The sequence below is a fragment of the Bufo gargarizans genome, chromosome 6 (assembly GCF_014858855.1).
Source record: "Bufo gargarizans isolate SCDJY-AF-19 chromosome 6, ASM1485885v1, whole genome shotgun sequence".
Classification (NCBI taxonomy): domain Eukaryota; kingdom Metazoa; phylum Chordata; class Amphibia; order Anura; family Bufonidae; genus Bufo; species Bufo gargarizans.
Window position 1 is genome coordinate 347,755,783 of NC_058085.1, and position 23,799 is coordinate 347,779,581.

The window sequence follows — 23,799 nt, forward strand, 5'->3', positions numbered from 1 at the left end:
TTGTTAGGGTTTTAAGAAAATTGTGTTGCTTTTGTAGGTTTTATTCTATTTTATGCATTTTTTAACATATCTATGTTTTAGAGTAAAACCGCCATGTAACACAAGGCTTCCTCTTTATCTCCATTCCTGGATTTCCTTTGTCATGAAAGATTTAAAAAGGTTCATACATTTCTGCTTTTGCTGGACTCTGATAAGTCAAGGTAATTGAAGGCATGACTATATAATTTGTATCAATGACAAAATATAATTTTATATGACGTTCACTTTTTTCCGTCCAAAGGGGAGACACGTATGTGCAGGGCTGAAGGGGCGAGATCAAGAATTGGTGTGGTGGTGTGCTCCAGCCAGTGAACTGCGGCGCTGGGTGGCACAGGAGCAGTGCAATTTCTGCAAGTGGCACCATCCACTTACACATTATGGGCTTCTTATAGACACCAGATGAATAAACTGGATCCAGACAATTTCAGCTGTATCAGGGGTGAAATAATCATCGGTTGGCTTGGCTGCCTAGAGATAAACATGGACATTCAGGAAAACTACATTTTATAGGAAGAACATTGGGAGGAATGATGGCCATCCATTTTATACAGTCTACTGACTAGGCTAATATCAGTGTCAGCCTCGCCCCAGCTATAAATGGTTGATACTAGGGAACAGATTGCGTTAATCCAACCATCAGCTATCAAATCTGCAGACATATCCATAGGAAACATAACATGAAACAGCACACTGTGGGGTCAGAGACTTTTAAAGCGAGGACAGGGGCGCACCACCAATGAGGCCAGGTGAGGCGATCGCCTCAGGCAGCACCAGGTAGGGGTAAGAGGAGGGCAGCAGAAGAGCCAAGGGCAGTGAGGTTTTCATAGTGGCAAAGGGGTCAGGTTAAAATATTGGCATGGAGGGGGGGGCGCTGTTTCAGTTTTCGCCTCAGGCAGCAGAAAGGCTAGGTGCAACCCTGAGTGAGGAGCATATGGACAGGGGACAACCCTAAGCAAAGATATATGTAGAGGTCCCAAGGCCTTTAAACTTACTAATACACGGTGGGGGAGATTTACTAAGCCAAATGCATCAGATTACTGGCTCAAATGTGCCAAAAGAACTGGAGTACATGCCATGCACCAGATTTGTCACGTGTTTCAGACACTTTTTGTAATGTTATGCATAATAATTTTGGTTACAAGTAAGCCAACAAAGAGGTGGCATAAAAAAGTGCGCCAATGTGATACATTTGGTGCATCTTCAGTCTGCCTCGTCTAGATTGATGCTTTTTTAAATGTAGACGGTAATAATAAATTTACCCTAGTGCAAATTTTCTACAGAACCATCATATTGCACAATGGAAGATACAGTAGATCCAGGAAAAAATGTTTTTCTAACTAAGATAATTGAGGTCTTCTATGTCATGCTTGGAGACTACCGCTCAAATGGAGATGTGTGTGTAAAACTATCCATGGAATCACAAAGTAGCCTAGAACAACCTGAAGGAATCTGCAGGACGCTCTCATCTGTGTTTTCATAACCTCAACCTTAGAGGTCACGAGGAACCATGGAATCCTTATGGGGCAAAGTAGAAAACACTGACTGACAATAAGAACATACAAGAAGCATTTGTTCAGCTGGTCCTCAAAGAATAAACATGTTTCCATCCTAGGAGCCACCTTCCTTGGTTCAATATGATGCGTCTCTAGAAGACTTAGGCAACTTTCACACTAGCGTTAATATTTTCCAGTAATGAGATCCGTCATAGGGTCTAAATATCGGAAAAAAACACTTCCGTTTTGTCCCCATTCATTGTCAAAGGGGAGAAAATGTAACTGAATAGAATGTAATGCTCTAAAATGCATTCGGTTCCATTTGGTTGCGTTCCTATACCGGAGAGCAAACTGCAGCATGCTGCCATTTTTCTTTCCATCATAGGATGTGGAGCAAAATGGATCCTTCATGACCCACAATGCAAGTCGATGGGGACGGATCAGTTTTCTCTGACACAATCTGGCACAATAGAAAACGGATCCGTCTTGGCTATGTTAAAGATAATACAACTGGATCCGTTCATAACAGATGCAGTTGGTTGTATTATCAGTAACGGAAGTGTTTTGCTGAACCCTGCCGGATCCAGCAAAAACGCTAGTGTGAACCTAGGGTAGAAAGTTCTCGAGACTTGTGGGACAGACAGCCTCCTGAGGACAGTAGAGACAAACGTAGAACTTTGTAATATCTGTTATCCAAGTGAAGAGGACATTGAGGGCAATGGATAAAGACATGGGAAAGACATTAAACTGCAGAGGAAGGACTAATGAGTAGGAAAAGTCATCTTCAGAGAGTAGCTTGGAAAGAAGAAAAACATAGGATGACCAAAAGGTAATTTATTATTAATATTCCTATGATGTATAATATTGTATATAATAACATTTTTGTGGAAATTGTATCTCACTGTTTTCTTAGCTTTGGCCATGGTCTCCATGGAATCTTGAAGGATCATCTCATGTCTAGCCTAAGTTATAGCATCACCAGAAAATAACATAAGAATACCTAGTTACTCTATTCTTAGGCAGGAGGTTATGTTCGAATGTTCCTTTGTTGGTAACTTTTTCAAATTTTCTGCTTGGTATCTTTTTGTATCATATAAACTTCATCTAGAACTGAGCATGTAGATTTCCGTGTTTGATGTGTATACATAAATGCAAGATATCTGACTTATCAGCATGCCCACATTGCGTTGCTGTGGAATATATTCAGAGTGCACAGACATTTGCCCTTATGGAAAGACACTTAATGTACAGTAATTAGCTTCTGGATCTTGAACTGGGAACCTCTACGGCATCACCTTCTCCTTAGGTCAGTTCTTATTCAACTACGCTTGTGATTTTTTGGGGGAAAACCAGATAGTTTTACTTGTCCCTTTTGTGCACGAGTGGTCACTGAAGAAACCTCTTGGGTCCTTTGGTCAGAGCCTGGGCCAAGCCTAGTCATCTTTATCTGCCTTTTTATATCGTATGCAGAGTTTACTATGCGTCTTTCCTTCAGTCCTGGTAGTGATGTGTTTTCCTGCGTTCTTGCACTATTGAAATTTATTAAACATCTGAAGTCTCAAGGAAAATTCCTAAATATTTTCCTGGCATAGGTATGATGGGAATTTTTGTCTGTGTCATTCACTTCTGTTATACAGAAATGTGTTTTGTGCTAATTTTACGTCACTTTTTAGCTATTCATTAGCTGCGATCCTGGTGAAGGTTGTGCTGTAAAGGGTCCATTCAACAACGTCTTAAAAGGCTTCTACCACCAGAAATACTGTTATGTAGCTGACTGACATTGGCGATGCGCTAATGTCAGCACTACATAACAGTATGTTTTTGACATGTCTCCCTGCAGCCATTTTGGTTAAATACACACTTTTATAATATGCTAATGAGCCTCTAGGTGCTATGTGGTCGTAAAATCAGCACCTAGAGGCTCGGTCTACTCATGCTTTATCCCGCCCAGGTTCCCTGTTCTGCCCGCCCCGCTCCTCTTGATTGATGGCACGGTCCGCAGCATCGTTGACGAAATTCCGCGCCTGCGCTGTTCACTTCTGTCTTCGGCGCAGTGAGTGAAAGCCGCTCTCCTGGTGCCGGCTTCCTCACTGTGACGTAGTCGGCGCAGGCGCAGTGAGGAATCCGGCACCAGGAGTGCATCATTCACTCGCTGCGCCTGCGCCGAATACAGAAGTGAACGGCGCAGGCACAGGATTTCGTCAACGATGCGGTGGACCGTGCCATCAATCAGGAGGAGCAGGGCGGGCAGAACAGGGGACTTGGGCGAGATAAAGGGTGAGTAGACGGAGCCTCTAGGTGCTGATTTTACGCCCACATAGCACCTAGAGGCTTTGTATGTTGAAGGCGGCTGTGGTAGGGGATTATGTTATTTACATGGGACTGTATGTTGGAGGGGGCTGGGGCAGGGGGATGTTATTTACATGGGACTTTATGTTGGAGGCGGCTGTGGGAGGGAGTGATGTTATTTACATGGGACTGTATGTCGGAGGGGGCTGCGGCAGGGGGATGTTATTTACATTAGACTGTATGTTGGAGGCGGCCGTGGGAGGCAGTGATGTTATTTACCTGGGACTGTATGTTGATGGTGGCTGTGGGAGGGAGTGATGTTATTTACATGGGACTGAATGTTACAGGGGTCTGAGGGAGGGAATAATGTGATTTACATGGGACTGTATGTTGAAGGTGGCTGGTGGGGGGGGGGATGATGTTATTTACATGGGACTGAATGTTGAGAGGGTGATGTTTACATGGGAATGCATGTTGGAGGCATCTAGGGAGGGGGTGATATTATTTACTTGGGACTGTATGTTGAAGGCAGCTGGGGAGGAGGTGATGTTATTTACATGGGACTGTATTTTGGAGGGGGCTGTAGATAGAGAGGGATGTTATTTACATAGGACTGTATATTGGAGGGGGCTGGAGAGATGGTGTGATGTTATTTACATGGGACTCTATGGCGGAGGGAGGGAAATAGTGTTATTTACATGGGACTGTATGTTGGAGGTGGGAATATAACAACAGGGGGCACTGTAAATCCAGGGGACATTATAGGCGTTCTTATTACTACTGGGGGCTCTATAGGAGGGACTTATAGATCCACCTTATTTCTACTAAGAGCACTATGGTGGCCTTATTACTACTGAGGGGTCTGTAGGGAGCTTTATTAACACTGGGGGAACAATAGGGGGCATTATTTCTACTGGGGTTCTGTGAGAGTATTATTAATACTGGAGGGATCTTCTACTAATGGGGGCACTCTTGGGGAGCATTATCACAGTTGGGAGCACTGTAGGGGGCAGTGTTACTATGGGGGCACTAATTTTTCTTCAGGGTAGTATTTGAAGGTATTGGGGGGCACAGAGAGCAGCAGGATAACACAGTGGGGACTCCAGGTTGGGGGATAATGATAGAAATGTGAGGAAGCTAAGATGTCCGTGTGTCACACTCTGCAGAGACGAGGCGGCTGAGAGAAGTTGTACGGACCGAATGGAGAAGATGATGACAGAGAAGATCTACATCGGAGGAGACGTCACCTGGGAGGCCCTGGCTGTGAGAGGTACGTGCTGCTGTATAGCAAGTACAACAAAATGCGGTGTGTGGGGGGAGGGGGGACGACTTAGAGAACTGGGCCATATTTATTGGGGCTTGGGCCCTGGATCTTTTGAGACCCTAGCAACGCCCCTGAGGTATAGTATTGCTTGCATTAAGAACTGTCCAAAACTCTGTAGGTTAATAAACTGGGGGAGATGATTTACACAGACGACAGCAATGGGATGCAATAGGATAAGTCATGAGAAATATTTGACCTGTTACCTTTCCCAACAGCAACTGTTTGAGGGTCTATAAGGCCTTAGACATTAGATTGTTGGCGAATTTTCTGAAATCATCGGGTTTAGCCAACAGTAATCTAAGATCTGCCTGATGGAGTTGATATCTACAAACCTGAAAACCTCACCTGTGAACTAAAAGGTTTAGTAAAACTCATGATGACAAGGAAGGAAATACAGTTAATGGCTCTAATTTCATTTGTAGCAAGTTGGTGTTTGCTTCATTGTCCAGAATTTCTCTACAGGTTAGGTTCTCCATACTGTAAGTGAAGATCTTCCGGACAGATCACTTCTTAGGCAGTTGGAGAGAAGATGTAGTATGTATTACTTTTCTGTGCATGTTCTGTAAGTGGTCAGGGTCTTCTTGATACGAGGTTTGCTCTTACTGGTGGAGTTTCCTGCTACAAACCTTTTCTACAGTCAATCAGACAGCTCCTTCTCCCCTCTCACAGCATGGAGAGATAGAAGCTCCAGTGCCTCCTTCCCTAGTCCCAGCTCTGAAGACAGATTTTTTCCTTATATATTTAACCACCTCCGGACCGCCTAACGCAGATGTGCGGTCCGGAGGTGGCAGCGCTGCGCACAGCGACGCATATACGCGTCATCTCGCGAGACGCGAGATTTCCTGTGAACGCGCGCACACAGGCGCGCGCGCTCACAGGAACGGAAGGTAAGCGAGTGGATCTCCAGCCTGCCAGCGGCGATCGCTCGCTGGCAGGCTGGAGATGTGATTTTTTAAACCCCTAACAGGTATATTAGACGCTGTTTTGATAACAGCGTCTAATATACCTGCTACCTGGTCCTCTGGTGGTCCCTTTTGTTTGGATCGACCACCAGAGGACACAGGTAGCTGTGTAAAGTACCACAAAACACTACACTACACCCCCCCTGTCACTTATTAACCCCTTATGAACCACTGATCACCCCATATAGACTCCCTGATCACCCCGCTGTCATTGATCACCCCCCTGTCATTGATCACCCCCCTGTAAGGCTCCATTCAGAGGTCCGTATGATTTTTACGGATCCACTGATACATGGATCGGATCCGCAAAACACATGCGGATGTCTGAATGGAGCCTTACAGGGGGGTGATCAATGACAAGGGGGTGATCACGCATATAGACTTCCTGATCACTTCCCTGTCATTGATCACCACCCTGTAAGGCTCCATTCAGACGTCCGTATGATTTTTACGGATCCACTGATACATGGATCGGATCCACAAAACACATGCGGACGTCTGAATGGAGCCTTACAGGGGGGTGATCAATGACAAGGGGGTGATCACCCATATAGACTCCCTGATCACCTCAGTCATTGATCACCCCCCTGTAAGGCTCCATTCAGACGTCCGCATATGTTTTGCGGATCCGATCCATGTATCTGTGGATCCATAAAAAATCATACGGACGTCTGAATGGAGCCTTACACGGGGTGATCAATGACGGAGGTGATCAGGGAGTCTATATGGGTGATCACCCCCTTGTCATTGATCACCCCCCTGTAAGGCTCCATTCAGACGTCCGCATGTGTTTTGCGGATCCGATCCATGTATCCGTGGATCCGTAAAAAATCATACGGACGTCTGAATGGAGCCTTACAGGGGGGTGATCAATGACAGGGGGGTGGTCACCCCATATAGACTCCCTAATCACCCCCCTGTCATTGATCACCCCCCTGTCATTGATCACCCCCCTGTCATTGATCACCCCCCTGTCATTGATCACCCCCCCCCCCCTGTAAGGCTCCATTCAGACATTTTTTTGGGCACAAGTTAGTGGAAATTTTTTGTTTGTTTTTGTTTTTTCTTACTAAGTCTCATATTCCACTAACTTGTGTCAAAAAATAAAATCTCACGTGAACTCGCCATACCCCTCACGGAATCCAAATGCGTAAAATATTTTAGACATTTATATTCCAGACTTCTTTTCACGCTTTAGGGCCCCTAAAATGCCAGGGCAGTATAAATACCCCACATGTGACCCCATTTCGGAAAGAAGACACCCCAAGGTATTCCGTGAGGGGCATATTGAGTCCATGAAAGATTGAAATTTTTGTCCTAAGTTAGCGGAAAGGGAGACTTTGTGAGAAAATACAAAAAAAAAACAATTTCCGCCAACTTGTGCCAAAAAAAAAAAAATTCTAGGAACTCGCCATGCCCCTCACGGAATACCGTACTCAGGAGAAGTTGGGGAATGTGTTTTGGGGTGTCATTTTACATATACCCATGCTGGGTGAGAGAAATATCTTTGTCAAATGCCAACTTTGTATAAAAAAATTGGAAAAGTTGTCTTTTGCCAAGATATTTCTCTCACCCAGCATGGGTATATGTAAAATGACACCCTAAAACACATTCCCCAACTTCTCCTGAGTACGGCGATACCAGATGTGTGACACTTTTTTGCAGCCAAGGTGGGCAAAGGGGCACATATTCCAAAGTGCACCTTTCGGATTTCGCAGGCCATTTTTTACACATTTTGATTGCAAAGTACTTCTCACACATATGGGCCCCTAAATTGCCAGGGCAGTATAACTACCCCACAAGTGACCCCATTTTGGAAAGAAGACACCCCAAGGTATTCAGTGAGGGGCATGGCGAGTTCCTAGAATTTTTTATTTTTTGTCGCAAGTTAGTGGAATATGAGACTTTGTAAGAAAAAAATTAAATAAAAAAAAATCATCATTTTCCGCTAACTTGTGACAAAAAATAAAAAGTTCTATGAACTCACTATGCCTATCAGCGAATACATTAGGGTGTCTACTTTCCGAAATGGGGTCATTTGTGGGGTTTTTCTACTGTTTGGGCATTGTAGAACCTCAGGAAACATGACAGGTGCTCAGAAAGTCAGAGCTGCTTCAAAAAGCGGAAATTCACATTTTTGTACAATAGTTTGTAAACGCTATAAATTTTACCCAAACCATTTTTTTTTGCCCAAACATTTTTTTTTTATCAAAAACATGTAGAACAATAAATTTAGCGAAAAATTTATATATGGATGTCGTTTTTTTTGCAACATTTTACAGCTGAAAGTGAAAAATTTCATTTTTTGCAAAAATATCGTTAAATTTCGATTAATAACAAAAAAAGTTAAAATTTCAGCAGCAATGAAATACCACCAAATGAAAGCTCTATTAGTGAGAAGAAAAGGAGGTAAAATTAATTTGGGTGGTAAGTTGCATGACCGAGCGATAAACGGTGAAAGTAGTGTAGTGCAGAAGTATAAAAAGTGCTCTGGTCATTAAGGGGGTTTCAGCTAGCGGGGCTGAAGTGGTTAAAGGGGTCCCAAAAATTTACAGAGAATGGCATTTGCAAGATGCTGCTGGAAGTTAAGGATGATAATACTTGTCCCTTTGATATGACCACCCAACATTACATTGATTTAATCCAACATACTAATACAATATTTACAGGAAAGGTGTCTTGCTACATATAAAAGACAAATGTAAAAGGTCTCTGAGACAATGAGGTTAGGTGTTGTGGCACTGCATCATTTTATATTAGGGACCCACTTTAAAAGGTCACCTTTGTATTTTGATGAAAAAGTATACCTCATGTATCCACATACTGATCATAAATGACGCTGAGAAGCAATAGATCAATGCATAGCATGTGGATGTGTGATCCGTGATTTTTTCTTTATGCCAGAATATTGCATTGCTGCTTTTTTTTCTTTTCATGGTATCAGCACTCCTCACATTTGGGGCAGGTGTTTTTAATTAGCAGGAGACTTCATAAGGGTTTATTACTACTTGGTTTCAGATAGCTTTTGAGACCACATGAAGAGGGCAGTTTTTGAGATCAGTATCACAAATTATGCAATTTTTTAAAACTTTTTCTCTGCTTTTATTTGCTCCTTTTTTATTTTTATTTTTTAATGAGGATGTCTCTCTTTCATTTTTTCAAAGGCTGTGTCCAGTATTGCCAGTTCAGCCTCATTCTAACGCAGAATGGAAAAAAATGGGAGAAAGGGTGATAATAAAGAGAAAGAAAGGAAAGATAAATGAGGAGCAACCACTCTCTTGTCAGTCGGTCGGCTGTCCAATCTTTTGGCATAATGAAGGGTTTATCCCAGTAAAAGTATTCCTATGAAATGAATAGGGCATTCCAGAAGAAGTATTATTGCAATATACTGTACATGCAGTAAAAAATATTGTAAGGTTTTTAATGTACATTACATTTTCTTCTCTGGTAGCGTCCCCTGCTGTTTCTTCTTCTGGTCCACCTTCTCCTGCATTCAGTAGCTTCCCTGCTCCCTTCCTTCTCTCTAATGCTGGCCCAGTGATCTAGTGAAGAGGGGCAGACACCTTTCGTTCATCCCTATTTTTAAATTCTTAGAGATATATATAGCTGTATCTCCCTCTAGACAGTGGAGAAGGAAGTCGCTGTGGTATTACCACCTGTGGCTATATGCGAGTGACTATCTTCTATGAAGGAGATCGACGGGTTAGCAAGAGCTAACTGCAGTGTATCCAGGGGGGTGTAGGGCTTAATGAGCTGCTATCACGGAAGGTGTACAGGAAACAAGACAACACAAAATGAATATACGACTCACTGGATCCAAAACTAAGGAACAAAAAGGGAGACCCCTGCATCAGACCTGGCACTCTCCCTGACTGCTCAGCCTATGCGAAAATCCCAATGGTAGATGATCGCATATCCTCGTACCTCGACTGTATAACACCTGAACACCCTATAATAGTGAGGGGACACGACCACCGGCTCCCTACACTAGATACGGAGGGAGTCAGGGTCACCTGGGATCCAGAAAACAGAAAAACACAAATGAATGCACAACACTTATCTTGTAGAAGACTGGGAAGTAGGATCAGCATGCACACACACTCCAGGAAGTTGTATAAACCGCACACTGATGCACTATGGGGAGGAATTTAAAGGGATGCAATCAGTACAACTACATGACAGCTGAGAGAGGCTAACGAGATGAGGAACTGAAAGCAAAACAAAGGAAGCTCAAGGAGGAGGTTCTGAAAGGCATCTGTCAGAGCTTCTCAGATGTCTGGTGGTGACAGCTGCTACCCACCCACAGCAAGGGGAGAAAGTTTTTAAGATAAGCAGATAAGTGGATAAAAAAGATTTTTACAATCGTGAGATAACCTCTTTAAAGAGATTGTACCTATAGACAAGTGTGGAGATGTTTTGGGGGAAAAAGTCATGTTTTTCTAATCTTTAACATCCCTTTAAATTATAGAATGGTTTTCATCTGAATATGTTAAGTCCTACCTTTCTAGGTATATTAGGCTCTGTTGAACATAATGCTAGAGCCTTCTGGACTATTTCTAACATTTACATCTAATGGAAGTCTACAATGTTTGTATAGGCATTATACTATCATATTTTATATTATATGAATGTGTCAGAAAAAAATAATTTATAAAACTATCAGGCTTCATAAAGTCGCAACACAGGGTTTTGAGACTTTTCGGGCCTAATTGCACAAAAATGTTTGTATTTTCACACCACCTGCTCCAGTTTCAAAAAGTGGGTAGGAAAGTGGTAGTAGTTAGCTTGGTGAGATGACCGAAGCCAGATTTATCAACTGCAACTTTTAAAAATCTTACTGCAGTAAAGGGGTGGTGTCAGGAATGTACCCTGGTAAGTTCTTGTGCACGGCTGTTCCAGGAGGGGTGCCATGCTGACCAGTGCTTATGAATGAGTCTGTATGCTGGTCCAGTTCGCTTATTCAGTGTCCAATCCCAATGGAAAGCAGGCGATTTATTGTTATGCACTTACTGCTTGTCAGTGCCTGTGATTTTTGTACTTGGCTCCTGTTGTTCTGCATGCTCAGAACTGTACTACATTTCTGTTGGAACTTGTGTATTGATCTTGGCTTGTTTCATGATTTACCCCTCGTCTACTGATTAGGTTTCTACTATTTCTCCTTGCTTTGACTCCTTGGCTTGTTCCTGGATTAGCCCCTTGTGTACTGATTTGGCTTTCACTGATTCCTGGCTTTGTGTCACTGCCAGATATCTGAGAAGCTCTGACAGACATTCTTCAGAACCTCCTGCTTGAGGTTCTTTTGTTTTGCTTTCACTTTTTCATCTCGTTTCCCTCTCTCAGCTGTCATCTAGTGGCACTGATTGCATCCCTTTAAATCCCCTCCCATACTGCATTACTTTGCGGTTTATACAACTTCCTGGATTGTGTGCATGCTGGATGCTGCAACTGATGCTTCTACAGATAAGTCTGTTCCTTTATTTGTGTTTTCCTGTTGGCTTGATCCTAGGTGACCCTGACTTCCTCCGTATTGGGTGTAGGGAGCCGGTGGTCGAATCCCCTCACTATTATAGGGTGTTCAGGTGTCATACAGTCGAGGCACAAGGGCATGCAATTATCTATCATAGAGATCTTTGCATGGGCTGAGAAGTCAGGGAGAGCGCGAGGGCTTTTACAGGGCTCACCCTTATGTTCCTTAGTTTGGGATCAAGTCAGTTGGATCTTAATTTGTTATCTTCTAGTTTTCTGCAACACCATCCGTGACACTTTGACACTTTGACACTTTGACACTGGCTTGTTTTATTCTCCTGCTACTCTTCAGCATCTGAAACGTCTTCTACCTGTGAGCTTGTACCTGTTTCTGTTGCTTTATTACACAGACATAAGCAAGCAGCAGTAACCTAAGTCCCTAGCAGCAAAGTCCAACCGGCCTTACAATATGCCTTGGTGAACACCTGGGGGTAATCTTAGATCTACTAACTGGAGTGGTAAAGGAAGATAGGAGTTTGCTGGAGGTGGTCCTGGACAGGCACCCTGTATTTCAGTCTCACCACTGTGTTCTTACAGGTGGCCTAGTCAATAGAGTACCATCTCAAAATAGAAGTGTTAGACTTAAAGATAAGCCAAATTTACCAAACATCATGAACCATTTGATATATTTTGTGCAAATGATGGCAATGCAAAATCCTGCAAAACTGATTTTAATAATTCCAATCATGATCGATCTACCCTTAAGTATTTTAGACATTTTATTTAACCTACCTTGACAGTTTCAAAAACATTTTGATAAAAGATTAATGAAGAAGTCAAATGCACCAAATTTGTGTGTCATGTTGGTGCAAAATATTAGCATATACCATACTTGCCAACATTCCTGGAACATACAGGAGGCTACCAGGAAAAGGTCAGACCTCAATGACTCCTGGAAGAATTGGCAAATCCCCCAGCACTTCCCATAGAGCTGCCCTAATAGTGTGTGGTGCAATAAGGGGGTGGGGCAGTGGCCGAAAATGGGCTTATGGCAAAAAGGTTGTGGCTGGGGAGTCATATCAATGAGGGGGGGGTACTGAAAAAGGGGCAGGGTATGTGTAAAAAAAAAATTCTGATGGCTTGCTAAGCGTGCCAGTCTCTACCCACCAGGGTCATTGGTCTGAAAAGTTAAGGAGTATGGTATGTACCTATGCCACTTATGAAATGCTGTAAGAAACAGAAATGTCAAGTCAATCCAAATCTTTCATCCACAGTGCGGTATTTTTATACATTTGTCACAACCTGCGCCATTCTTGCTTAGCTGCTTTCCTAATTGCTCATTACGGGCCGATGACATGTACAATGGCTATAACACACACATTAACCAAAGCAATATTAGTCGTGGAGTCCTCTGTTCTTAAAAAAACTGTTTCCCAGGTGAAATTGTTTGCGTTTTCAGTTCCATTAAAATTTTCATAACTTGTCCATTCCATACGTTTCATTTCAATTAAAATTCCTCCGAATAGTAATGTAACACAGCCTCATACTCAGCGTCGCCCTTGAAGCCGGCGTTGATTTTTGATTAGTTGCACATTGAGTACAGCTCTGAACTCGGTGAAGGGTCCTCATCAATCAGCAATGTATGAAAGTAAACAGAAATCAGCTGCAATCCATGTCTTCTCCAGGAAATGGACAATCACATAAACTATCAATAGCTGGCACATGGGCAGCGCATTAAAATATTTCAAATATCTGACTAATGGTGCCTCCAATGGGCTGAGTGTCTGTAGAAATGCAGGCAAAAGAGGGAAATGGAAGAAGCCTTGGTGGAGGCCCGGACAAGAATAGGTTTGTAAGCGGGGAGGGACGGGTAAGGCTTAATTGTAGCCATAAAGAGGGGTTATTAAAGAGTGGATAGAAAGGATAGGAGGGACTAAGTTAGGAGGGGAGCATAGGTACTTTTGTTAAGGGATCCGCACTATCTACTGAATCTGGACCTGAAGAACCGCTCACCCATGCGCCCTTTAAGTTTTGTATGCTGGTGTGTGGTGTGAGGGTTATGCATTTTTCCTTGGCAGTAAGAAGGTCTTGGATGGCACTTCCTGAAGGGGTTGGAGCAAATAAAAGGTATCGTACCACCAACATGGAAGAAGGTTTAGCTGGTGGTTTCCACTGGGTAGCGGTCCCGGGAAAAACAGGTTCTGTAGGACCAAGGGATTGAGGTACCTTAAATATTTGTCAACCCAGACAGTCGATCCCCAGTCGGTGTGGTGGATCACATTTTTGGTATCACAAAAAAGGGGCTTCCAGAACCCCCATGGTTAACTACACTTCATTTTTTTTTTTTACTCGTTTTATTAACGATAAACCGTTCAGGTATGAATCAAGAAGGATAAAGCACATTGATTTCCCACGCAGGGGAGCAACATATTATGATACATGTACAGAGTGATGCAGTACATATGGCATACATTTCAAACCGTAAAAATAAAAAAATAAAAATCATGCTGAAAAGAGCTGAGAGTGAAAGCATACAACTGCACGCAACAATAAAAGCTAGACATGTCCTCTTTAACCTATCATGGATTGTCAGTCGCTGAGTACATATAAGAGTTTTGCAGGGTTAGAGTTGAGGAGCACCATTCTCCCCAGACCTTCTGAAATTTTTGTGGGCACTTCCTGTGCTTAAAGACAATGTTTTCCATGGACACTACCTGGTTAACAAGGGACTTCCATTGACCTAAAGATGGAGATCTTTCCCCCATCCATCGAAGCGCAATAGCTTTCCTAGCCAGGAACAATGTCTCCCCTAAGAATATCCTCTCATAGTGGGACCATGTCTCCTTAACTACTCTTCTTAAGGTGCTATATTTATGGAATATTAATGTTTATACCTGTTTATTAATAATGGGGCGGCTTATTTGGTTGGGTAAGAGTTGGGGAGAGGTAGGTTTGGAGTACAAGTGTAGCAATCCTAACAACCATACAATACCCTAGTCACTATGTTTAGGGATTTCTAGAAAAATACAGTGAGTGATGTGCGGTGGGACTAACTACCTGTGGACCAGGGGATCTTCTGATGGACCAGGTTCAGATGTAATAGGATTCATGATAGAGATCATAAGGTTGGGAAAATAACGCCATATCTGAAATTGAATAGATAAGAGATCAGTGTACAGCAACCCAGGGGGAGTGTGAAGAGGATGAAAGTAGTAGTGGATAGGATGTAGGTGGTAGTCATAGTGTTCACTGGCCATCTTGTCACGGATGTCATGAAGGACATGTAAAAGAATCCTGATACCTAACAGGATGCTACTCACAGCAGGAGTCACTGGTACGTGTAATACAGGTTGAAGGAAGCTTATTTTAACTCTTCCTAGATGTGAAGTCATCATACATAGTACCTAAAACAATTCTACCATTGTTGCATGTGAGTCTTGGGAGTTTCAATAAGTCTTTATTTTAATGTTTCGAGGATAACCATGCATGCGTGCCATACTTCTGGTTTGCAGAATAGGTCATGTCCCTGTAGGCCTTAGGAATTCCAAGTGATTTAGTATTTCCAGACTCAGACTCCTATCTACTCAGGAATATCAGTGGTAAATTATGTTCTACAGTAAAGAAATCTACAGACTGTTTCATAGTTTTATCCATAGCTTTATGTGGATCATAGATACACCTGATCATTAAAAGGGTTTTCCAGGATTTTATTTTACTGATGACCTATCCCCAGTATAGGTCATAAGTATCTGATTGGTTTGTCCGACACCCGGGACCACCACAGATCAGCTGTTTGAGAAGGCCCTTCTCACAGCTCACCAAGCACAGCACCGTACATTGTATAGTGGCTGTGCTTGGTATCGCACTCAGCCCATCCACTTATATGGGGCTGAGCTGCTCCTAGGCCATGCCAACGATGAAAATGTCATCAGTGGCCTCGGAAAAGCTGAGCGAAGGCAGCGGCACTACTGAGAGCATCAGTGCTGTCTCAAACAACTGATCGTGGGGGTCCCAGGTGTTGGACCCCTACCGATCAGATACTGATCACTTATCCAGACGATAGGTCATCAGTAAGAAAATGTCGGAAAACCCCTTTAATGCAAATATCTAACCAGTTGATCATCCCTACCTGAAGACTATAGACATGGTCTACAGGTTTGACTTCTCTTCATGCCAATCACTAGAATAGGAATAATTTGACCTTCATGAATGACTATAGAATGATTGATCATCTCAGATGGATGATTAGGTCATCTAGGAAACTTGATCTCTTAGGATCAGGAGGATATCTAGATTCTAGAGGATCATGGTGACCAAAGTACTGTGTACCAGATGAGGAGAATGGCCACAAAGGTGACTCAGTGCCAGCTGAGCACTGTTGAGAGGCTAAAGCCTGAGTAATGCCATTGACCATATTCATCCCTTTATGGCCACAGTTAATAAATCATCCAGTGGTTACTGACACCTCCTTGCCCAACGTCTTCTTGAAATGACTTTATGGTTTCTATGTTTCTGACCAGAGAAAGGATCCTCTAAGTCAGTGTTCCTTAACTCCAGTCCTCAGGGACCACCTGCCGGTAATGATTTGAGAATATCCCATAGAATGAATACCTGTGGTAAGTCCCAATGCATTGACACTAATTATATCACCTGCTCAATACTAAGGAAATCCTGAAAACATGACTGGCAGGTGAGCCTTGAGGACTGGAGTTGAGGAACACTGCTCTATGTCACAATTAGTTAGGTCTAGGCTAATGTAAGGTGCAAGGTCTAGGGAAACTCCTCATTCTTCGACCCTACACCTACATGGAGGTATGGGTTTTCCAGTTGGATTTTCTGTCCGGGGTCCTCAGATTAGGCACTGGGAACTGTATTGTAGTCAGGAATGTAGGCAAGGGTTGGTATCAGTAAAGAGGTCAGAATGTGATGAGACACATCAGAGGTCAGTCAGAGGTGCAGTCAGAGGACAGGCCTGGGATAGAACAAAAAGTACCAAGTGACAAATCCATCCTCATTTAGGTGAATTATTTGACCCAGCTGGAGCCCTGGCAAGACCACTTTGATGGATAGAAAAGCAAGTCTACTCCATTGGCTGCACATTGAGCACATCTCCAGAAATTAAATCATGTTGTGGGGGCGTAATGGAGAAGAAGATTTGAGGAATAAATGTGCCACCAACAAATCCACAACACATGCCTGATGGTCATATTAACATGGACCAGAATCTCTCCGAAATGTTCTCATCAAGTTGTTGAATCCACATAAAAAATGAAAAGTTCCTATGTAGTGCTGGTACACATTGTCCAGCTCAGTACACACGTGGCAAATTAAATTTGTACTCCAACAACTGTATGCGGACCAGTGGGCTTCAGCTGTAAGACTACGGTGGAAAGACGTCTTACCATACACATACAAAGGGGACTCTACATACAGCAGTAAGAATGGGTTAGTTATTCTACACTGCAGTACTTGCATATACTGTATACAACCGCATATCTCCAGATAACCTATGTTTATTTCTCTATTTGTTGGTCCGTGTTATAAGAAGCTGTGGTGGGTCAGTAGCCTAGCAACCAATCACTTCCTGTCTGGGTGACCTCCATATCAGTGCACATAGATACACCTATGGAAGTAGTCACAGGACATTCTTTTAGCTTATATCAATACATTACAACTAGGTTATAAAGCAACCCTCTCCAGTAGTGGCTCCTCTCTTCCATCAGTGTATAGCAGCAAGCCCAGGAGAGGAAAGCAGAGGATGGGAGTGGTAGTTGTGGTCGAGAGGTTGGTTATTGTGCTCACAAATCACAGTGGCAATCTTTCCCTCTGGCACCCTTTCTTACCCAGGGGCACACACTGATGTTGGGGCTCCTGTCTTGTGCTAGTTGTGGTGCCCGTTGGTGGAGTCAGTAGCCATGCCAGTAGATGTATATAAATATCTCTCTTTACTAAAATACAGAATAGGAGTAGTAGTACATACAATAACAAGGTACAGTTCCAAAATAGATCACAGTGCAAATCCTTCCCCAGGAGCAATATGGTCGGAGTCATAGTACTCCTTCTCTCTGTCTCTCTAAAGTCTCTTTGCAGAACCTTAGGCCTGCAATGAGGTTCTTGGTAAACATTTCTGCAAATTCCCAGATGGAGGGATTCAGATTTAAGATAAAATTGTCCGGATCATCTCCAAGCGTGGAAGGGTGCATCAACAATGTTCCCTCTCACAGCAGCAAAATCTCTCTGCCATAAACTAGGACCATACCTTGCTGGCTGACTCCTATGCATGGCCTTATAGATTGTGGACCTTCTGATTTCTCTTTCTCCATGTAGCAGATGCTTCCTTGGCTGTAGATTGTCTCAGAGACAAAGGTTCTCTGAGCTCAGGCATAGCTATGACGAGCTTACACATGCAGGTCCTCTCTTCCCCAGCTAAACACAAACTCTACATTCAAAAACTAACCAGGGGGCAGAGGACCCAGGTCCATCTCCTGGCATCCTAAGCGGATGACCCAAGGACTTAACCCTTAGCTGTCCATACAATGCTATTAAGTATCAGAACATTTTACTATAACAGTACAACATTACAACAATTTTCCGCTTTTGCAGTAACCCTTTTCTGGGGTGCTGCATGAGGAGACACCAGTATTTATTTACCTATTTATTTTACGCACTTATATAGCGCTGACATATTCTGCAGCTCTTTACAGACATTGGCATCACACTGTCCCCAATGGGGCTCACAATCTAAGTTCCCTATCAATGTGTCTTTGGAGTGTGGGAGGAAACCGGAGAACCCGCAGGAAATCCACGCTAAAACGGGGAGAACATACAAAGTCCATGCAGATGTTGTTATAAATAGCATGTGGTAGGTGGGGTTCCTGTTGTATATTTTTTGTATGGGCCCCGGAATTAAGTTGGGTCTTTGCCCCTCGCACTCCAGAAACTGGAGCCAGAATAAGTCATTTAGCATCTTTAGGGTTTATTCAGATGTTGCGGTCATATTCCGGATTTTGCCATAATTTGTGTGAATAGACCCTTACAATACATACAAGACCTAAAGAAAATTGTGCAAGTAGCAAGTGGGGTGCTCTGATATTTCCATTTTGTTTTCATTTGTTTATTTTTTTCATCTTTTACACGGCCGTATGTATTTTGCGATCCTTAAAACAAGGATCAGCAAAAAAAAACATGAGATCCGTGTGACATCCGTGTTACATCCTTTTTTTTGCAGATCCGTTGTAACAATGCCTGTCCTTGTCCGCAAAACGGACAAGAATGGGACACGTTATATTTTTTTGCAGAACCGACTTGTGGACATCCGTTTTTTTGCAGATGTATTGAAATGAATGGTTCTGCATACAGACCGCAAAAAAAATGGAATGGACACAGACAAAAAATACATCGGTGTGCGTGAGCCCTAAGGGAGAACCTAGGTGTTGGTGGGTGGTCCAGTATCCTTATCCTGTACCAGGCTTCATTTGTTATATGAAGTGTTGGAATGTGTGTTTTTCTAAAAGTGCATTAATTACATGCTTTGCTTTGCTTTTTGTGGTTTCTTCTGAAAAACAGTCATTTGGTTGAAAACAAGAAATCTTTAGCTCGGCCACTGTAGTAAAAATGTATAAAATCTCTTATCTGCCGTGCAGGACGTGTATGAATGCTGGCCTGTACATTATGGACTTTGTGCAGGTCGGGAATGTTTATCAGCACCTCTCAGCCAGAGCTAACCACAGGCCTGCGAGGGAAAGGTGCATGCGGTGCCATTTCCCGTCCATTAAACACGGGCATGTGCGGCACGTACAGGGCAGGGAGCTACATTCATGTTGCTGCCAGAATTAAAGATACAGAGTAATCACGCCCTAAGTCCTCTTGCACACAAACGTTGTGCATCCGTTCCGTGCAAATTGTGGTCCCCAATGTACGGGCAACGTCCGTGAGGTGGCCGGGACGGATCGAGACCCATTCAACTTGAATGGGTCTTTGATCCGTCCGCACCGTAAAAAAATAGAACAAGTTTTTTTTTGTGTGTGCAGTGGCACGGCCATAAACACCAGGGAAGCACTCCGTAGGGCTTCCGTGGGGTTCCGATCCGTGCTTCCGTTCCGCATCTCCGTGATTGCGGAGCCATTCAAGTGAATGGGTCCGCATCCGTGATGCGGAGAGCACACGGGCCGGTGCCCATGTATTGCGGACCTGCTGTATGTGGGCCGCAGTACGGCCACGGGCACACAACGGCCGTGTGCAAGAGGCCTAACTGGATATGAGCAGCTACGAAGAATGGTTGACCTACTGATCTCCAAGGACATCATGTAGTTCCTCCTTTCCCCTGTGGTGGCGCAGTAGGAAAATTGAACATTTACTGCTGGGTTGTTCTGCAGATTGCAGCTGATCGTTGAGGATCCCAAGAACGTGCATGCTGGGAGTTGTAGTTTCACAGCAGCTGGAGTGCAGAAGGTTGCAGCATTTTTGCTGCTAAATTCACTCTCAGAATTACAAAGAGTCATAGTATGGTGCGCTGACAGGTGTTGAGCATGGATTAGCCTTGTCACTACTGGGCGCTGGCATGTGCCAGGGTTTGCCTGATACTGGTGCCGCCTATCAATTTTTAGATACTGGCAGCTGCACCCAGGTATAACCCAGCTGGAGTGTGCCCCTTACCACACACATTCTGAACATGGTGGTGTGGTCCAGTGGCGTACCAAGGGGGGGGGCGGGGGCGGCCCACCCCGGTTGCCACTCACAAGGGGGGTGCCATGACGGAGTCACCCCTCCATCCACTGCTGCACCGCGACGCGACTCCGCCAGGCGCCGGCTTCTGTGGAAGGATTATTGCGGCGGCGCGCAACATGACGTCACGACGCTGACGCCGCGCCGCCTTCACGGATCTTTTAAAGAAGTGGAAGGATCCATTACCAGCGGTCGGACGGAGCCTGAGGCATCATCAAAATGTGAGTAAATAATTGTGTAATTAAGGGGTGTGTGTGTGCGTAATTAAGTGGGGGTTTGTAATTAAGGGGGGGGGTGTAATTAAGGGATGTGTGTGTAATTAAGGGAGGGGTAAGGTGGGGAGGGAGGGGTGTAATTAAGGGGGGGAGTGTGTAATTAAAGGGGGGTGTAATTAAGGGAGGGGGTGTAATTAAGGTGGGGAGGGAGGGGGTGTAATTAAGGGGGGGTGTAATTAAGGGAGGGGGTGTAATTAAGGTGGGGAGGGAGGGGGTGTAATTAAGGGGGGGGGGTGTGTCATTAAGGGGAGGAGGTGTACTTAAGGGGAGAAGAGCGGGGGTGTAATTAAGGGTGTGTGTGTGTAATTAAGGTGGGGAGGGAGGGGGTGTAATTTGTAATAAATATTATTGAAAACATTGAAAAAAGTTTTTGTGCATGTTTTCTTAACTTCCTTGGGGGGGGGGGGGTGCCAAACAAAGGGTTCGCCCCGGGTGCCAAATGCTCTAGGTACGCCCCTGGTGTGGTCAGGTTGTTGTGATCTATAGGGATCTGACCACTGATTGTACATAGCTATAGGGCAGTGATGGCAAACCTTTTACAGACTGAGTGCCCAAAGTATAACCCAAAACCTACTTATTTATCGCAAAGTGCCAACACAGCAATGTAACTTGAATACTACAGCCCAGTATAGTATATCTTCCATGTACTTTATCATTTGGCTATAATACCCTGCCTACATTCAGTGCGCTGTCTGTGCTGTTCATAGCGCGCCCTGCGCTGATGAATGGCAGGAAAAGTATAAGGCATATTTGTACGCCATAGACTTTTTCTAGGGTGCGGGTGCCCACAGAGAGGGCTCTGAGTGCCGCCTCTGGCACCCGCACCATAGGTACGCCACCACTGCTATAGAGGGTGCTATAGAGAGCATTAGCACCAGGGCGCTAGTGTCTGAAGGGGTCCATAGGCAACTTTGCAACACAGAAGACACCCTGCTACAGATTCTGCATTGGGGCCTTCAATTTACCTCCCAACTTGTCTATACTAATGTATAACAGGATTTAAAGGGGGTTATCCCATGAGTAATAAAAAAAAACATGAAAATCAGACGTCATATAGTCCATGGAAATCTCTTTCTAACAAAGCTAGAACCAGCCCTGCACCTCACATGATTTCACAGTTCTCCTCATTCATTGTTCCAAATGCTCTGCTACATTTATTTCAAGTTGGCAGCTCAGGGGGTTGTTCTTTCTGCTGAAGCTCTCTCACCATCACAGATCTGGGGGCGTGTCCTTTCTAAGAAAGTGTATCCTTTCTGCAGTAGCTCTCTCCCTATCACAGCTCAGGGGGAAGGGTGTCCTTTGGGCTGCAGTTCTCTTTCTATTACAGCCCAGGGAGCATGTCCTTTCTGCTACAGCTGTTTCTCTATCATAGCTCAGGGTATGTGTCTTTTCTGATGCAGCTCTCCCTATCATAGCTCAGGGGGTTTGTAATTTCTAAAGCAGGTCTCTCCCTAGCACAGCTCAGGGGGTGCGTCCTTTGTGCTGCAGCTTTCTCCCTAGCACAGCTCAGGGGGTGTCCTTTCTGCTGCAGCTTAAGCCCTAGCACAGCTCAGGGGGGTGTCCTTTCTGCTGCAGCTTTCTCCCTAGCACAGTTCAGGGTGTGTGTCCTTTCTGATGCAGCTCTCTCCTTATCCCATCTCAATGGTCGTGTCCTTTCTACAGCAGTTCTGTCAGAGTTCTACAGACTCTCCATCCGGTACCTGAGTGTACTGGCCTACCTGAATACACCCATGATATCCTTGGACCATATACTGTATATAGAACTTTAGGACTGGGAAGGCAAAGTCATATATACGCTATATGCTGTGCTTCATATACTTCGAAGAGGCCGCCGCACCCGTGCAAGGCACCCTCTTGAAACAGTTGATCGGTGGGGGTGCCAGTAGTCAGACCCCCCCCCCCCCCCACACGAACCTATCCTGAGGGCAGGTCATCAGTATGTCATTCCCGGCAAACCCCTTTAAACTGTAAAGTCAAAATGTAGCAGAGCTGAATTTGTCATTGTATGGTTTCTTATGTCCAAAGTGACAGTACTGAATGAGTGATAGAACGCTAGTTCTGCATTAGACCTCTTGCCTCTTTTTCCATTTACGTTCTGTAAACATTCATTTCAATTAATCCACAAAAAAAAACGGAAGGTACTCCATATGCCTTCCGTTTCCGTATTTAAATTTTTCCGTTCCGTTCAAAGATAGAATATGTCCTATTCTTGTCCGCATAACAGACAAGGACAGTACTGTTCTATCAGGGGCCAGCTGTTCCGTTCCGCAAAAAACGGAATGCACACGGACGTCATCCGTATTTTCTGCAGATCCGTTTTTTGTGCGGACCGCAAAATACTGAAAAAAGCCATACGGTCGTGTGCAAGAGGCTCTGGTGGTAGAGTAATATATTACTAGTTCGGCTGAACCTGACAAACTCAGCTCTGCTACCTCTGTAACTTTCCCCCCCCCCTGTCTAAAAGCGAATGAAATAGTCTTGGAACAGTCAATAAGTTGCCGCAGCAGAACATAAAGGACTTTAGTCTGACTTTTGCTTTGCTGGTGGAATATATTTGTCACAGGGTGTTGGGCCTTGAGGGGCGATACGAGGCTGTGGAATACCTTTCTGTGGAAGGTCTGACAGTCTACCTTGAATTAAGTGGGAGGCACCGAAAGCTACTCAGCGCCTGTAGGAACAAACATCCCTGTGAAAGCCGGCCAGTCATCCCAGGCTGTGAGAGTACATCTGAGGAAGAGGGAACGAAGCTGGAATTTTGGCATACAGCAGGAATCTCGCCGAGCGCCCCAGCCGCCCCTAACCACTTTATCGTGAGTTTAGAATTTTGCATTTAATTTGTTACATTTAGTTTTTTGGGTATTTTTCTCATTTTCTATCCAGCTTACTTCATAGCCTTCTACAATGCTTTAATATTCTAGACATCATCCCAGGGAAACTGATGGGAATTTTTTTGCCCCCCCCAAGTTCAAAGTTTTCTTTCTGCATTTGTGTATTGGGAAAAAGATTTAAAAGATTTCATGAAATACGTCCCGGGGAGAATTTTAAAACTGATCTGAACTGACTCCTATGAGTTAGGTCTGAATGAGGCGGCATCTTCAGTTTTCTATTCCGCTCACACATGGCAAATTCAAGAGGGAAAAGAAAAAATGTTGATATGATGGGTAATAAGGAAAATCATTATTAAAATGAACTAATGTAGCAGAGCCGCGCCGGCGAGGTTTGTGGGC

General features: G+C 44.1%; 1 protein-coding gene across 1 annotated transcript in view; it reads right to left on the reverse strand.

Annotated features, from left to right (window-relative positions):
- Positions 1–414: 414 nt before the first annotated feature.
- The window catches only part of SFRP5 (secreted frizzled related protein 5), a 90,061-nt gene continuing 66,676 nt past the window's right edge, over positions 415–23,799 (reverse strand). The window contains exons 4-6 of the mRNA XM_044299706.1: positions 2,435–2,494; positions 2,202–2,327; positions 415–507 (exon numbers count right to left, since the gene is read on the reverse strand). Coding sequence (XP_044155641.1) covers positions 415–507; positions 2,202–2,327; positions 2,435–2,494 — 279 coding nt within the window. The remainder of the gene's footprint in view (positions 508–2,201; positions 2,328–2,434; positions 2,495–23,799) is intronic.